This window comes from Ammospiza caudacuta, chromosome 5, assembly GCF_027887145.1.
Source record: "Ammospiza caudacuta isolate bAmmCau1 chromosome 5, bAmmCau1.pri, whole genome shotgun sequence".
Lineage (NCBI taxonomy): Eukaryota > Metazoa > Chordata > Aves > Passeriformes > Passerellidae > Ammospiza > Ammospiza caudacuta.
In genome coordinates, this window is record NC_080597.1 from 43140588 (window position 1) to 43158121 (window position 17534).

General features: G+C 47.4%; 1 protein-coding gene across 1 annotated transcript; it reads right to left on the reverse strand.

The window, feature by feature from the left end:
- Positions 1-17534, reverse strand: KCNMB4 (potassium calcium-activated channel subfamily M regulatory beta subunit 4). The gene is made up of 3 exons (XM_058805924.1): positions 17196-17534; positions 7760-7887; positions 1-169 (listed from the first exon to the last, which is right to left on the reverse strand). Exons 1-3 carry the CDS (start codon positions 17532-17534, stop codon positions 1-3), a joined length of 636 nt encoding a protein of 211 aa, XP_058661907.1.

Here is a 17534-nt window from a genome sequence, read left to right on the forward strand (position 1 = left end):
TCACAAATGCTTCTTCTTTTTGATTGCCTCTGCCCTGATAGCCAAGCTCTTGGCACAGATGGTCAAGACCACGATGAGGACTCCGACAAGCAAAGTCACCACGGGCCAGAGGAAGCAGTGCAAGAGAACAGTCTCGTCGTGGGTGCGCTTCAGCATCACGTCATCCGGCCTGGGAAACGGGAACAGAAGATGGAGAAAAGATAAATCAACATAATATCATCAATTCATCAGTGAGAGCCATCTAACATGGTAAGAGTAAAGGTGATTTATTTGCCAAAGTGTTAGAAAATGATTAAGTGGATTATTTTGTTCACTGCTTGCATTTGCCTTTTTATCGCCAGCACTCATGGCAGACTGGGAGAGCTTTCCACTTGCAGTGTTTACAGGCTAACAAGTTCACTTGGATAAAGAGAGAAAAAAAAGTGTTTGTGCTCTAGATCTTCCAGCAAATGTGGTCATCACAAACAGCCGTGAGAGATACAGTATCATACTGACTATGGATTGCAAAACCACTCTGGCAAAAACATAATACCAGGCAGCATTTATACATATCTACCTCAAATGTTATCAGGCCCCGTGAAAGGATTTAAACAGTAATTAAAGCTTCACTTTTAGCTTTGAGCACTGATGCGTCCATGGGGCTCCATGGAGGCTCCTGATGAAGCAAGCCCTGGCTGTGGTTTGGCTCTGGGCAGGGGGCTGGTCCCTGTGCTCAGCACTGGCCTGCTGGTGGCCCAGGTTGGCCCAGCTGCACTGGCAGGCTGCAGGAAATCCATCCCCACCAGGACCACAGCCTGCCTGGGTGGCCAGGGCTCCCAGGTCAGCTCCTTCCCAGCAGTGGCTGTCTCAGCAGCAGGCTGGGATTTGGGGCTGCACACAGCAGGGCCTCAGTAGACTGGAGCTGGCTCCTACAGGGACAATTTGGCAAGACTCCCACGAAGGTCAGAACCTCCTTGCCTCCAGCAGCAGCATCTAACACACACTCATGGTGGGGCCTGTGACAGGTTTATGCACTTCCAAAGGGACACGAAGGAAGGAGGAGAATTGAGGTGGAAGTATCTTGAGACATTTGGAAATTTAGCTGAGCCACATGTCTGAAAGACTTGCTGTCTATCTGCCTCTTCCAAGTCTGGGAGGTTGTTGGCAAAATGTGATGGCAGATTTTTCTCAGCTCTGGCTCTTTCTGCTCTCCCTTGCAGTTTAATAGTTATTAAATCGATCTCGTGGCATTTGCACTTTGCTCTTGCTTTCCCATCTACAGCCAGAGACACGCAGTCTGCTGGAAAACTATCTGCAAAGGAGAGAAAGAAAGCTCCAGCTAGAAAAATATCAATAGTCTTGGCTCATGTTGGTCCTCACTCACATTGAGCACTCCCATCCATCACTTGTTGCTTCACCAATGCCACCTGACATTTCTTGGAGCAACAAACCTCACAGCCTAAAGTCCTGGCAAACCAGGCCCATCCAGCAATGTCCTGGGAATCAAGGTCTCCTAACATGGTGCCACATGGGAGCAGATCCCTGCTCAATGACTGTGCTGTCTCTCCCATGATACCTCTGTCCTGATCAGAAAGGAGCCCTAAGGAAGAATTCTCTGTCGAGGAAAAAGAAGGAACTCTTCTTCCTTCACTGAGAAATTGAATGGAGAAGCTTGCAAGTCTACAGAGTTTTATCCATCCTTAAGGAGCTACTGGAGCCAGACTGCCAAGCTACCCTTGATGCCAGATTTAATTGCTCCTGTATTTGCATTTGGGGGTCTCTCCCCCAAAATTGTGTGTGGAGAATCCTCTGCACTGTGCCAGCCTGAAAGTCCCCAAGGCCAGCACCATTCATCTCTCTTTGTTTCTGTGGTAAGGAGCAGAATAAAACTCTGATTGTGAGCAGCTCAGCTATATAAAATTGGAAATTCAGCAGCATAAAAAGATAGCAAAAGAATCCCAGGTGTATTCAGAAGTGAAATGTATGAATTCTGCACAACCAAAATCCTCCAGATATATAAGCAGGCACAGGTGGAGACTATACATTGAATAAAGCAGTTTTAACTTCTTGGGTGCAAACTCACCAAACTGTGCACCTGAACAGAGAAATCCTCTCACAAGAGGAATAAGCCTGCTCCCCCACAGTTACTGAATCATCACCTGTAACAACAGAGTGCTAATTGGCAAGTAGGCCATAAGTTGGCAACACTCATTCTTCACAGCTCTGAACTTATTATTTCAAGTATTTTTTAAGCAGATGTTAGTTCAAAAATAAGGGACAAGCAAAAACCTAGAAAACTGGATTCAATTAAAGGAAGGAAAGTGTGATTGGGGAAAGTAAGATATCTTTTAGACTGAATCTTAAATGTTTTGAAAAACATAGATACCAAAGGTACCAGTGATGGATGTCAAACACTCATTATAGATATGACAATGACTTAGTAATTTAAAAGAGTTTCCCTTTTAGAAAAGAGTCAAAGACAAAGCCTTTAAGTAAGTTTTGAGCTGAGGTTTGGGTTTAGATGGGTATTACTGCTATTTTTAAGTACAGCAAGAGTCCCTGCACACTGGAGTGGCCTCACCTTGATTCCTGTGTGCAGTTTTGGGTGCCACAATATAAGAAAGATGTTAAGATGTCGGAAAGCATCCAAAGGAGGGACATGAGGACAGTGAAGGGCCTTGAGGGGAAGCTGTATGAGTAGTGGCTGGCATCTCTGTTCAGTGTGGAGAAGAGAAGATTGAGGGGAGACCTCATTGCAGTTACTGCCTCACAAGGGGAAGAGCAGGGGCAGACACTGATCCCTCCTCTGTGGTGCCAGTGACAGAACCCAGGGGAATGGCCTGAAGCTTTGTCAGGGGGGTTCAGGTTGGGTATTAGAAAAATGTTCTTCATCCACAGGGTGGCTGGGCACTGGAACAGGCTCTGCAGGGCAGTGGTCACAGCACCAAGACTGTCTGAGTTCAAGAAGCATTTGGACAATGCTCTTGGGCACATGGAGTGATTCTGGGAATGGTGCTGTGCAGGGCCATTGGCTGGATTGGATGATCCTTGTGAGTGCCTTCCAATTCAGAGTATTCTGTGATTCTGCAGCGCTTGAAGCACAGTAATGTAACTGCTTTGGGTTTGCTTGGCAAAGCTAGCAGTTTTGACTTTTCATGCTATCTTTTTAAAGGTGATCTGCCTGCTCCCACAGTCTGAAGGCTTGTTGTTTTACTTGGAAACAGAAAAGGAAAGGCTCTTTCCCTAGAGGAGGACTTCTCATGGTAAAGACCTGTCCTTGCTGGAGAGCCTAAGAGCATCACTCTCCTGGTGCTGAGGCAGTGATGTTGAACCCAAAGAAGGTACACCATGCCTAGAAACATGTTTCTTTTCCCTATAAAAATCAGCTGATACAATTAAATTTGTTGCCTTGCTCCTGTAAGTACAGTGTCTTCAATAAACCCATCTTTGCTCTGTGACTTTCTACAGTACTTCAGTTCAAAGATGTTGGCAGAGGGGTTGTGCATATTCACCCTAAGCATGATTATTGGCAGTCTCTTCCTTCTGGCAATGCTGCCATTCAGGTTTCCAGTAAATGTAAAGCCTCTTGAGGAGATGCACCCAAAATCCTAACACCAGTTATCCATGCATAAAACAACAGCAGAGGCAAGAAAGAGACCTGGTGGGACAGAAGGGGGAAACCCTGCAGCGATTGCAAGCCATGCTCAGGCATCCAGAGCTGGCTCTTGCTGCCAGCAATGATGGCCACCGTGCAGCACCACCTCTGCCCAGCAGCAGTCCCAGGGTGAAACAACACACAAACTGAAAAAACATCCCTGAAGAAGCCTTTGCCTTACCCCTGAAAACACAGCTTTCCCTTTCACTGAACAGGCAAGGAGGGAGGAATTTTGTTTTCATTGCTAAGAGGTGAGACCAGGACTTATTTTTAGCAGGACTTTGAACTTAGGGCTAGACCCTTGTGGAGCTTTGAGCAGGGCTAACTGGATTACTTGCATTATGCAACACATCCCTGTTAGGTTCTGCCAGGTAGCTCAGACACCAAATAAAACAGGTGCCTGCAGAGCAATTACTGAACATCATGGGGAGAATTGCAGGGCAGAGATTACCAAAATGTCATGCAGGACCAAAAGATTACAGGCACATAAACATTTCAGTCATCACTTATGAACCAAACTGTGAACTTAATGTCACAGAACAATAGCTGACAGAGGTGGAGATGCTGGATAGGGAAACATTACAAGTATCTTTGTATTCAAACAATCTGGATTTAAAGATGTTTGCAATACACTGACTTTTTCCCCCACAGATATTCACATCCCTTTGCTCTGACAAGCAGTCATTTTTTCCCTTGTTTTTGCAAGATGCAGAGATCCTCAGCTGGATGGCTGCATGCAGAGGCAGCACAGTGTTTTACTGACAGTCAAGCCCTTTTCCCCTCAGGCCCAAGCGCTGCTCCACAGGTGGAGGGAATTAATTTAGAAAACTGTGAAGTAACAGACAGCAAACCAAGATTTATGTTCCAACATTTTATGGATGAGCAGCCTTGCTACCTGAGCACCCTTGGTTTGCACACATAATTATTCTGAGATAAGTGGGAACCCTGCAGGGCACCCCAACAACACACAGGTTGCCACTAATCACTTGACAGGGTTTGCTCTTCAAATCTCTGATGAATTGTATACAGCATCCTGCAGCAAACACAGAGGAGGTTAAAGCATGGCTGGCTCATCTGCTGTGCCACAGCAAAGGAAAGAGAGTGTTCTTGTGTATGGGACAAACCCAGAGCTAGCAAGCAATAATGCCATAGAAATCAGCCACTAATAAGAAATGACTTGACACAGGTGGCTCTGCCTGTCTCTGCATGGCACGAGACAGTGAGGTCTCAGCTCATGGCAATCTTAGCTTCTCTCTTTGTTGTTCTTGTCATGGATGTCAACGGCACCTGGAGCACGAAGGAATAAAGTGACAGGATTTTCCCCATCCTGCCTGTTCCCACAGGCCTCCCATTTTAGGGCACGCAGCTGTGGCCCTTGTTTGCATTGCATGAGGTCGTGACTGCAGACTGCTGGGACTGGGTGTGAGACCCAGAACACCAAAGCCCCAGAGCTCAGTGCCCTCTCAAACCTTTGGCAACAGCCTGAGAACTTCATCTGGATTTGTCCTTTATTTTAGAGTCTGAAACCAACTGAAGGCTGGTTTCTGCTGTGCTTCCTTCAGCCTGGGGTATCATCATGCCAACAGAGAGGCACCTTCACCAGAGATCCAGAAAAGCAACTTGAACATGCAGCTTGAGCCCCTTGTCCCAAAGCTTGTCAGAGAAGAGTGCAACACTGAAGTTAAGTGCCTACAGTGCAAAGCAAAACCTCACTCTTCAGTAGAGCACTGAGCTCCAAGATAAGCTGTACTTTGGTTCCCTATGACAAATGTCAGGCAGCTAATTTTGCTGGGCAGTTTGATTTACAGTAACTAAGAATGGTTGAAATTGCCAAGTCTGCTTCTCATCCCTTTTGCAGAAGTTTGAACTGTGAAAACGGCACCCATTTTTTTCAACTTTCCAAAGTAACCTGTTGAACCCACCAAACTGAAAGGGAGAAGTTACCCAACAGTGCACTCTGCATGCAGCAACAGTTCTGACAATGAAAACTGAGTAAACTCGATGAAGATGTTCTTTCATTGCCTGCATATTTAAGTAGAATTTTATTCTGCTGTTTCAAAAGAGGGAGTATTAACATTACAAACAGTACATTCTCTAAGGAACTATTTACTGTACATTTTATACAGACTGACAGAGAACAGTTAGCTTATCCACACAGTGAAAAAATACTGTCAGAAAACATGCACACTTCTATTTTGAGGGGAACAGATTTCTCCCTCTTTGTTGTGGTTTCTTTTCACTGCTTTTCAGGCTGCTTAGTCATCATTGCTCTAAAAGTATACCCAAGCAAGCACATTCCCAGTCAGCAGAACTTATGTCCCAAAGCTCATTGCTATCTCCAGAAGAAAATAGATGGTGTACACATTTCAGCTTAGACTATCTTCTAGTATCTCTGGCAGCAAGCCTCTCTCATCCTGTGTATGAATTGTTGCATGATCAGCAAAAGGCAGTGTTTCAAGGCAGCCATTGTGCTGGCAAGAACTTTTAGCAGTATAGGACTCAGCATCTTTAGGGAAAAAAACCCTTCCTGAGTGCTGCACAGCTTCTCAGTGCCAGCTTACATAAATGTCAGATGCTAGGCAGAAAGAAAAGCTTTGTCTTTGCTACACCAAAGTGTAATGTGAGAATCAGCTCCCATAGCTCTGGACAACTACCACCCTCCACTCCTCTAGAGGAGAGAAATAAACATCTCTGGGCATCTGACCTGTATCAGGCATTTACTTTGGGGTAAGATAAAAGGCTCCTGTTTCTCTCCACTGACTAAAAAAGTCACACAGTTACCTTTTACACCATCCTTCCCACACCAGTTTAGATGTATCCTAGCCTTCTCCTGCAGACAATCCCATGTTTCTGACTCTCCTGCTCACTTGGGCAGTGGCTGCTGCAAGTCCCAGTTCTCAGGAGTACAAGGAACAGGCAACACCTGCCTGCCCAGACAAACCAGAACCATAACTTGGCTCCTGGTTCACCAGATCCAAGCTTTGGCTCCTTGAGGACCAGAGGACTCCCAAGAAGGTCCCTGAAAGGTCTGATGCCATGACTCAGAGTGCCCTGAGTTTTAACCTCTGCATGCTGTAAGCAATGTTTCTTTCCCCTCTAAAGGAAAAAGTTTTGCTATAAAGTTTTTGTGGTGTCCCTCTGCAAAGAGTTAACCAGGGACAACAAACTCATCCTGGGCATGCTGGCTGTGTCTAGTCTCTTCAAGGAGACAATTGTTATAGCCAACCTAGGACAAAGCTGAAGCCCCCAAGGCTCTGAGCAGGACACTCGCAGTGAGTCAGGCATTTCTCCACCTGCCATCCATTTTCCTCCTGATCGTCTTTCTGAACTGAAATATCTGGTGCCAACACTCCCAGACGGAGCCCTGAACTGCACCTGCAAGCCATAAGCTAGTCCCTCATCTATTTACCTTTCCAGTGTGTGTGGGACAGGACTAACCTCCTCCTGCAGCCACAGGACCTTTTATTTCCTGGCAGATCACATCAGAAAGAGACAGGAAAAAGCATTCCCTCCCCTTTCTGTTTACTGGAGGAAGGAAACCACACGTCATACACATCAAGTCACATCAACACTGGCAGCAAAAGTAAGAACTAAAACAGAAGGGGAGATGCTTTAGGTTACAACTTTCTACTCTACAAGCATGTATGAAACCTGGCAGTTCTGTTGCTATTTATTTATATCTGATCCCTTAACCCTCTATGAACACAATTGCTGAGTTAGTCTGTCATATTTACTGATCTCCCCCTTTCTTCCATGAACACACTAGGGTTTCTTTCCTGTGGAGGAAAGGAATGTTTAATATCCACACCAGAAATCTGCCATCTGAGCGTTAAAAGCCAAGATGCTTTTTGCTATATTTATGTTTTAAGGAAAACTTTTCTCAGTGTTTTATATTTTTACTTCAAGTGGTAAAAATACTCCTTTCTTTTCTGTATAGCTTTTCATCAGTAGAGCTGTCCTGCAAAGTTCTGCACTGAGCTCTGTGTGATAAAGCAGACTGCCCTGGAGGGGGTCTCTCTGTGTGTGCACATATGCATGCATTTATAGTGTGTTCAAACAGAGCCAGTGGACAGCTGTGAAGCAGATGCATAAGCACTCCTGCCCAGCCAAAAGGAGATTACTCACCTCAAGTGCTGGTTAAAGTAGCATGTGAATGGTTGAGATCCCACTTTCTCCTTCCAGTATTTCTGCTTGTACGTGACGTTCTCAGAGTTCTCTTGATCATCTCTTGCACAGGGAGGGATGTATGAGCACTGCCAAGACACATTGCAAAACAGGGTTACTGCTGTGCTCAGGAACTCAGGGCATCACTTCTCTGCCTTTTCCTCATGATACCAACATGACTGAAATGGACTGAGAATGACAAACAAAAGCCCCAAAGAAACAGAAAAGAAATATCTGCTGAACTTCACTTCAATTGCTAATTATTCTGTGTGGGTACTGGAAAAGAATATAGTAGCATATAGTAGAAAGAAAAGAAAGGCTTTGCCGTGTTTGTTCCACTCTTAAATCAAACCACCTCATAATATCTTGGGGTTTGGCATGATGAATGGGAAAATGATAACTTCATTTTGATGTATTCCTAGCCAGCTGCATGGATTGGATTTGAATAACTTCCTATTTTCAGTGAGGCACATAATCAGAAGTTTAGTTAAATATCATGCTAATAAATATCCCAAAGAGTCCAGCAAGCTTTCCCAGAGGATGGGATAGCTGGCTGATGTCCACTGATAAAAGAAGGTATTTATCTACTGTGTACAACACACGGAAAGAAGAAAAAAGGCTCACAGCCCTGCTTCAGCAGAAAGGTTCAGCATCTGCTTCTGCTGTACAGAAGTCAAGGAGAGTTGAGCATGCAGCTGAGCTATCTGCAGATCTCACCCTCAGATATCTGCTTCAGAGCCCAGAGAGCAAGGGAGATTCCTCCCCTGGCTTGGTGTCCTTGGGGCTGGGCTTTCAGAGGCTCCCCTATGGGTCAGACACAGACACACACTCCTTGTTTCCAAGTCTCTGCCACAGCACCCTCAAGTCCTACCCACAGGGCAGTTAACCAACAGAAAGCAAACAGTGCCCTGAATCAAGTGTCAGCCTATCAGAGTTCAGTGTCCAAGCACAATCCCCCTCATTTTTACCAGGCATCCACACAGGAGATCATTGAAGAGAGCTCCTTGGGAGCTGTTGAACCACACTGAGTGACAGAGCTTGGCTGACCCTCCCATAACACAGAGGCTTTTCCCCCTGCAGGACGTACGGACACCAAGCGAACTGAACACACTGAATTTTAATTCCTTTAAAACTGGGAGCTGCAAACAGAAAAAAAGCGTGATTGGGAAGGCAGCTAAAAGGCCTCCTGCTTAGGAAGGATGAGGAAGCAGAATTGTTGTCATCTTATTGCAAAGCTCCCATACCTTCTCGGTGATTTCTCATGGACATCTCCTCACAGCATTGACTCCTTCTTCACAGCTCAGCCAACAAACTCCAGCTCTCTCCTCACCCAGGTAACCCACTCTTCTATAGCACTCATCATTGCTGGACACAGCCGTGGCCTGTAAAGGGCAGGTCTGTTCCTAATCTCTGGTAATTAGTACAGCTGCAGCTCCTCAGGGGTGAGATTGCCTTCTGCACGATCTTTATTTTCTTAATTCTATCCCCCCACACAGAAGGTGAAGGGTGTGGGAAACCCCTAAAGGGGGCCCACAATTGATCACAGCATTAATTTCTCTTGTGTCCTGAAGGCAGGAATAGCAAGGAGAGCCCTCTCTGACGTGAGCATGAAGCTCACCATGCATGTCACTGTGCCTGGCACTGCTTCCTCTCCTTCTGCTGAGGTTTCACAGGGGCTTACCTTGCTCCCAGCTGCACACTATACCTAAGATCTACAGACCTGCAAGCCTAATTCACCATACAACAGCTTGAAGATTTGCCATTCCAAGGGCAAGGGAGAAATCTCAGGATTTTATTCTCCTGGTCATGTAAAATCTGACCACTTCTGTCAGCTCCTGCAATTGCTGCCAGTGTTTTATGTGCTTCAGAATGAAAGAATCTGCAAGGTCCTCCTTGCTGCTTCCAGACTGAAACCTACCTTTGCACGTGCAAGGATCTTCATTTTCACATGGATTCCTGGCTGGTGTTGCCATGGCACAGAGCTCCCTTTAGCTCCCTGTTCACGGGACCCTACACAAGGGGTGTCCCACTGCTGATGATGGAGGACAGAAATGAGGGCAACCCCACTCTACTTCAGGAACCAGAATGCAGGGCTTATCACATACTGTTATTGCCATCTCAGATAAGATTCCTTGGCCAGCAGAATTTTTGGTTTGGTTGCCCACTTTGGAAGCATCAAACACTCTCCTTTTTCCTCCGCACTCCCAGTGCACAAACAATTTGTGCAGCAGCTGGGCAGAGTCAGCAAATTTGGCACAAAGACACCTGAGAGCTCTGCTGGCTCTGCTCTGACCCCTGCCAGCGCCCATGCGCTGCACCTTCCCAGCTGCTCCCCTGCTCCCTGCTTGGCCCGCGCCCCAGCCCTTCCAACATCCTCCACTCCGAGGTTTTCCTGTAGGGAACTTTCCCTGCCCTGGGAATGGCACCAAACCCCACGGGCTGTGCACTCACTGCCCCCATCTGACAGCAACCACCGCTCTGCTCTTCCCAGCCCCTGCTTGTGGGCAGCCCCCAGATTTTAGGGGCTCCAGAAAGAGCTCCCAAACCAGACGCTATTTAGCCAGCACACAAAATGCATAACTAGACAAACCAGCTAAGTACCAATAGAGATTATTTTGCCTAAACACCCAGCTATCTCAAAGCTCCTATTCCTGTGTTCCTGGCTCCAGTACACATATTTCCTCTATCCTCTGAAATGTTTCCTCCTCCTGGCTGAGCCTGCTGCTGTCCTCTGCTATGAAAATGCAGCCATTGCCCCACCAGTCCTGATTAAACTTTCTCTGGATCCTTCAGAGACCTTCCACTCCACAATATATCACTTTAATCCTTCACAAAGTTCATAACCTGGTGAGCTGTTGGTTAGCCCCATGCTGAGTTTCAGGCTTAGAAACAACAGAGAGGTCTCTTTTCCCAAGAGATGTTCCTCTGAACAGACAAGTATCAAGTCGCCCAGGACATTTCATCACAGAGAGCTTCACGTTTTTTCCCATCAGTCCCCATGCTGTTAGCTCAATACATAGATATTAAAAATTGAGTTTTTCAGGGCAGGGATTTTTCTTGGTTTGGAAGATGTAAAGGGGCCCACAGAGTTTCTCTGGGCAGCACTTCTGTGTTTTCCTGTGCCAAAGCAAAGCAGTGTATAGGAGTATTGCCAGTGCCTACAGGAGGGACCCCTGGAAGTTGGGCACAAGAGTAAATATTTTCCATTACTCAAGCTTCACATCATATTTTGCACACATAATCCCAGCTGACAGAAAGCATCTGGATACATTTCTACCTCTTCCTCTTTATTTCCATGTGGAAAACACAAAGGAGACACCTGGGGTCTTGCCATAAATTGACGTGGCCTCTCTGCTTCTGCCTGTTGAGGATTAACAGTCCTCAGGAGAGGAATGGTCCCTGCCCAAATATGAATCCCAGGGGCCACCCTGAAACATCAACTCCATGTGACAAAGGCCTTGAGCAACAGAAAACACCCAAGATGCAATTCCAGAGTGAGCCTTGTCAGCTGCTGCACAAACACTGGAGCTTGTTTGCCTCCCCAGGATGCCAGCACTGTCCCCACAATCCAAGGTGATTTTTGTCCCTTTCTGACCCACACAGGGGCTGGATCTCTCTTCATACTTCTAGGGCACTTTGCTCAGCCACATCTATCACCCTCCAAAGCAGATCCAGCAGGCAGATAAAAGGGAATTGTGTCCTCACAAATTTTGCTGCTGTGACTTGATGGATGGATGTGAAATAATTTCCACTTTGGCAATAGGCAGTTTCTGAAACATGAAATCTGTAGTCCTCCCATGCAAGACATGGCATGAAATACTGACATCAAAACATAAACAAATGCCAACTGAAAGCAAGCCAGGACACCAGTAAAAAGGTCAGTTAATAGCCAATACATCTTTACACCAAGGTTTTGTAGGATTTGTATCTGTGTTTGCTGCTGGATTCTCCCACTTCAGTGTCCCTGCAGGTGTCTGGAAAGATTCCTGATACTTCTGAGCACTTAATGAGGGCAGATATTCTTCCATATCACAGAGAAAGAGCAGATGCATGAACTCTTGACTATGGTTTAAGTTCCAGGTTGAATTTCTTGCTTTTCAATGATCAATTCTTGCCTAATTCAGTCACGTTTTTAATTTTAAAAAACCAGACTTGACAGACTACAAGTCAAAGAAAGTTTCAAATGGGAAGAGGCATTCCAGCCCAAAGTAGAAGCAGTTCAGCCCAACAGAAGACAAAGTAATTCAGGAGCAAGATTTCAAAGTGAGTTTCCAAGTGACCTGTGGAGGAGCATCCTGCTGGCTCCTGGTGAGCTGTGGGGCAGAGCCTGTGCCATTTGTTTGGTGGGGCACAGCCCTACCACACCTGCTGGAGTGGAGATCACCTGCAGCCCATGGTGAACCCCCACCACAGCAAAGGGATCCCAAAGGAGGTGGTGGCTTTGAGGAAAGCCACATGGGAGCAGGGTCCTGGCAGGACCTGTGCTCCTGGGGAGAGAGGAGCCCATGCTGGAGCACTTCATACAGAACTACAGCCTGTGGGAAGGACCCATGCTGGAAGGTGATGCAGGACTGTCTCCTGTGGGAGAGACCCCACCCTGGAGCAGGGAAAGAGTGTGAACAGGGAGGAGTGCAAATGTGTGATGAACTGACCACAGCTCACATTCCCTGTCCCTCTGTGCTGGTGGGAAGGAGGAGGTAAAGAAAATCAGGAGCAAAGTTATGCTCTGGAGGAAAAGATGGGCAGGGGAAAGGCATTTTTATATTTGATTTTATTTATGCAGTGCCCTTCTCTGATTTAATTGGCAATAAACCTGATTAATTTCCCTGAGTCAAGTACATTTTTCCCATGATGATAACGGATGGATGATCTCTCCCTGTCCTTATCTCAACCCACAAGCCTTTCATTATATTTTCTCTCCCTTGTCCACCTGAGGGGTGATACAGCAGCTTGGGGGGGACCTGAAGTCCAGCCAGGGTCAACCCACCACAGAAAGCAGTAGATGAGCTTCTCCTAGCTCTGTGTGTGTCTCCATGCACTCCTGGGTTACCTTCATGGCGTGGAGGGGAGGAAGGGCTGCCACAGCCACCCCACTGGGCAGGGCAGAGCAGGTGGGCTCGCTCCATTAGTACAGAAATGGCCCCCCCCAGCTGAGGGTCCTGAGGGAGCTGGAGCTGAGCACCGTGCCTGGCTTCCACCTGCATCTGTCAGTGCAAACCATCATCATCATCATCAGCTGCACAGCCCACCAGGACTGATCAAAGCCATGACCCCTCTCAGAGGCTGGAGGCAGGGAGTGGTGCCCAGGTGAGACAAGTGGGTTGTGGGGTTTATCCATGGCCCCTGGGCCCACTTGCAGAGGAATTGCTTGGCAGCCTCTGCAGAGTTTGCCTGTCCCAGGTGCCAGCCCAAACACAGATCCGAATGCTTCACCAGACAGAGGCTCCAGACTCTCACAAAATTATTGTCAAGTTGTACTCTGTTATGATACCTCCTCTGCCACAGGCCATGTTTAAGAGAGTCCAAAAATTAAGCCCAAGTCTATTTACAGGTGTGCAGAAGAGATGGCTGCACATCATCCTGTCATGTGGAGCCATTACACAGAGAGGCACGACAGGGGCACACGCAGGTGTGGAGAGCAGACAAGGGGCTGCTGCTGTTTGCTCCTTGCCTGGGGACAAGGAGGGCGAGAACCAGGTCCTCTGCACAGCTGCCAACATCTGCCTTACCAGCCACTCCCCTCAACTTTCCTAGGCAAAACAGGGGGCAACTCCTTCCAACCCTACACTAACTGCAGATGTAGAAAGGAAATGTCTAAAAAGCCAGAGAGCAGACATTTTCAGCAGCTGCCGTACTCCCCTGGGCCTGGTCCCTGCGCACCACCAACGTACCCCATGGCCAGAGAGAACAGCGACAAATTGACTTTGGAATTAATCCTGCTTAAGCCTTATCTCAGAGATTATTATTGCTATCAAGGCAGCTGAAGAAAGGCTACAGTCACTCCAATGAATTTCTTCCTCTGAGACAGCAATCAGAAAAAAAAAAAGGAAATCCACGGATCACTCAGACTGAACACAAATGTAATCGTGTTTGGTGCTTTATATATACATTCCTGGATTATCTCTGACCCAGCTATATAATCTTTTAAGAGCTAAAATGAATCCTGGGCTGTACAATGATGTGATTATCTTAGAAAGCAAGAGAAGAAAATAAAATTCATTTTCCTGCATCTAGAAAAATATTTTTCCTCACTGGAACAGTCATTCATATCTGTGATATGTTTATATGTCAGCCTGCTCTACTACAGAAAGTAGAAGATTTTTAATCAAATACACTGGGTATTTTTGGGTGGAGTGAAGCTACCAACTGATTTTTTTTTGTTGTGTGTTGTAAGGAGCCTGAACTATGCCCTTTCAACACTATTGATTTACAGGGAAAAATTGCTACCCCACAAAGTGAAGCACCTAAGCAGAAAGTTAAATTTAAAAAATGTTCAAAACAAAAATGATCTTCTTCTTCCCTTCTAGCTAGTGAGAACTGATTAACATGTTGTATGTGTGTCTAAATGCATGAACACAAGGAGGCATAGTGCAAAATGTGATGGGAACAGGAAGGGTTAAACAGATCTCTAAGTGTTTGTTCATCACTACGTACAGGATCTTGAGCATTAAATCCTGCAGGTTCCTACTCTGTGCCTCTAGCTAATGTGTTCCAGCATAAAATCCTGAAAGCTTTCAAAGACAGCAAGACTTGAAATCAAAAATTAAAGGAGGATGTAAGTGTTTGGCTCCACAGGCATTGAAGTAGGGAAAAAAGGGAAAACCAAAGAAACAGATGCAGACTTCAATCCCTTAAAAAGGTATTTTTTCCTGAAGAGACCTAACCAACTTTTCTTCTTATTTTGTTTTTGTTTTACATAAGCTTCTCAAAGTAGGAAAAATAATTAGAGTACATTTTTTTCTACACAGTTTTCCACTGAGATAAATTCAATTACTAACAAAAAATACAGTTACATCAAAAAAATGCATCCTTTCTGCTTGGTCACATCTGGTAAATCAGATTTAATCCTCAGCAATCAATATCCCAGGGTAAACAGCTCACATCTAGAGATGCAAGGTGGAAGGTAAAGAAAACAGATTATATTTGTAAAAGCAGGAAAGTACCACACACTGCCAACAGCCCTGTTTTCTTATGTAGAGTTAACATGAAATTAATTGTTAAATAAAAATAGTTTTCTGAGTGACATTTACAGGCATTACTTCTGAAGCTCGGAGCGCCTGCCTGCAATTGCAATCCAGCCAGGTGCAATCCTTCTCTTCCCACCACACTTCCAGAAAGGCAGAAGAAAATAAGATCAAGAAGTAAGAACAGAACAAAGTGGTGGGCCAGAAATGCAGTGTGGTCATGGTCCTGTTTGAGAGCTGCTGCTGAGCCTGCAGGGCTGCCAGAGCTGCTGAGCCCAGGCACTGTGGTGGCAATCAGCACTCACCTCCCATCTCCCACTTTCCATCTCCCAGCTCCATGCTTGCTGGACATGGCCACAGCAGGGCCGTGCTCGGAGACAGCCACGCTGCACCCTCTGCAGAGCCGCGGCATCGTTACCCCCTCTCAAAGGGCGACTTTTCTCCTGCATTTTGCCAACTCCCCCCTGCCCGCCTGCAAGTGGAGGGGTGTTCAGAGGAGTCCTGCAGCCCGGCCAGCTAGGGCAATCCTGGCACAGCTGTGCCACCACAGCCCCCTGCACAGGGAGCCTGGCAGCAGCACTCCCAGGAAAAGGCCAGCACTTCCTCTGCTTTGTGATCAGGCTCCATCCAGCACTGCAGCTTCAATCACTCATCACTTCTGAGCGGTGCCAACAATTTAATCCAAATCCTGCCAGATTTACCATCCTGCTACTTACTCTGCTGATTTTTACCTCCGCCACCCTTCCAAGCTGCCAAGGGGAAAAAAGCAACCCTCAAACCCTGAGTGCGAAACTTAACCTGCCTTCCAAGAGATGGAGCACACCAGCACAAGTATGACTGAGGAGATGTGAGGCTGCACATCCCAGCTGGACACCCAAGCATGCTTCCCAGCCCCTGCAAACAGCCCATGCATCATGCTGAACATGGCCCTTGGCACTATCTGGCATCCACAGCTCAGTCAAAGAGCCGAAATTTCCTACTCCAATACACTCCTAATCTCAAGTTCTTTCAGGAGTAGGAGCATTCCAACATATTTGGTTTTTTTCTTCTTCAAACTCCTTAATAAGGTCTCCTCCACACAAGTGTGTGCTGTCAAAAGCCATCTTTACCCAGCATAAAAAGAAAAAGAAGAAGGCAGAGTAACTGCCTTTAAAAAAAGAGAAAGCACAAGTCGCACATTTGCCTTCCCCAGTTTGCTGGAAGATGCAACTTTCACGAATTCTTCGTTTGGTCCCTTTTCGTGTGGGTGATGGAGGAGTTTAGGAACCAAAACAGCCCGGGGGAAACTTTTGTTTTGGCGCAGCCCCTTCCCCAGCGCCCCGCCAGCAGCAGTTCCATCACCGCGTCTCCGTGCGCTTTGGGGAGCGGCGCTGCGAGATCCCCACGCAGCGGCACCGAGCGCTGCCCGGACGGACAGACAGACAGACAGACAGACCGCCCCGCCGACAGCAGGGGCTTCTGCTCCTCTTCTCCGGGGCATTCCGGGCTCCGGCGTGCCGGGAGCGGCATTCGCTGTTGTCCCTGCGCTGCCGCCCGGGGGCTGCGCTCCGGACGCGGACGGGATGGGGATGGCAGAGAAGTGTGAGAGTGTGTGAGAGTGTGTGAGAGTCTGTGTGTGTGTGTGTGTGCATGTATCATACTTAGTATAGTATATAGTACAGTGCAATACACTATATAGTATATTATACATTATACAGAGCATGTTATACTATGCTATATAGAATCACAAATATCCCGAATTGAAAGGCACCCACCAGGATAATCAAGACCATCTCCTGGCCCTTTACCGGACAGCCCCAAGAGTCACATCATGTGTTTGACAGCAAACACTTCTTGAACTCTGTCAGCTTTGGTGCTGTGACCACTTCCCTGGGGAGCCTGCTCCAGTGCCCAACCACCCTCTGGGTGAAGAACCTTTTCCCAGTATCGAGCCTAAACCTTCCCTGAGATGATACAGATATAAACACAACATATAAATATAGATGTACAGTGCATGTTTATAGATACACACTGTAGAGATACACTACTTTTTGCTGAGCAACAAGCAGAGCGGCATTTCGGACGGATCCTCCCCACTTCACTTACCACCCTTCGCTTCTAGAAGAGAAATCCGCGCACGGAACAGAGGGCGGGAGCAGGAGCGGTGAAGGGGCACCGAGCGCGGCGGGACCACCGCCCGCATTGAGGGAGAGGAGGGAGCCCGCGGGTCTCACCTTGGGGTTGGTGCGCAGCTGCCGCTCGTCCTCATGGAGCAGGGCGGGCGCGGAGGAGCGGGAGGTGCGGACCAGCACCTGCAGGCAGGGGTAGCGGGCGGTGCCGCGGCAGGCGGCCCCGCAGGAGAAGGTGCAGGCGAAGCGCTCCCCCAGCTGCCGCACCGCCAGCACCGTGCAGTTGGCGGAGCCGCCGCCGCCCCGCTCCTGCAGCGCCGGGCGAAGCCAGCAGCAGCCCAAACCCAGGAGGGAGAGCAAGCCGGCGGCGATGAGGAGGAAACCCAGCCGCATGCTCTTGTCCTCCGCCTCCGTGTACTCGTAAGCCGCCCGGCTCCTCGCCAT

Excerpts from the sequence above, each read along its gene's own strand:
- KCNMB4 (XM_058805924.1), bottom strand. The coding sequence starts at position 17,534 with ATGGCGAGGAGCCGGGCGGCTTACGAGTACACGGAGGCGGAGGACAAG. Across the intron at positions 7,888-17,195 it reads AGCTGCGCACCAACCCCAAG|TGCTCATACATCCCTCCCTG; the intron begins GTGAGACCCGCG and ends GTGTCTTGGCAG. Across the intron at positions 170-7,759 it reads TACTTTAACCAGCACTTGAG|GCCGGATGACGTGATGCTGA; the intron begins GTGAGTAATCTC and ends CCCGTTTCCCAG.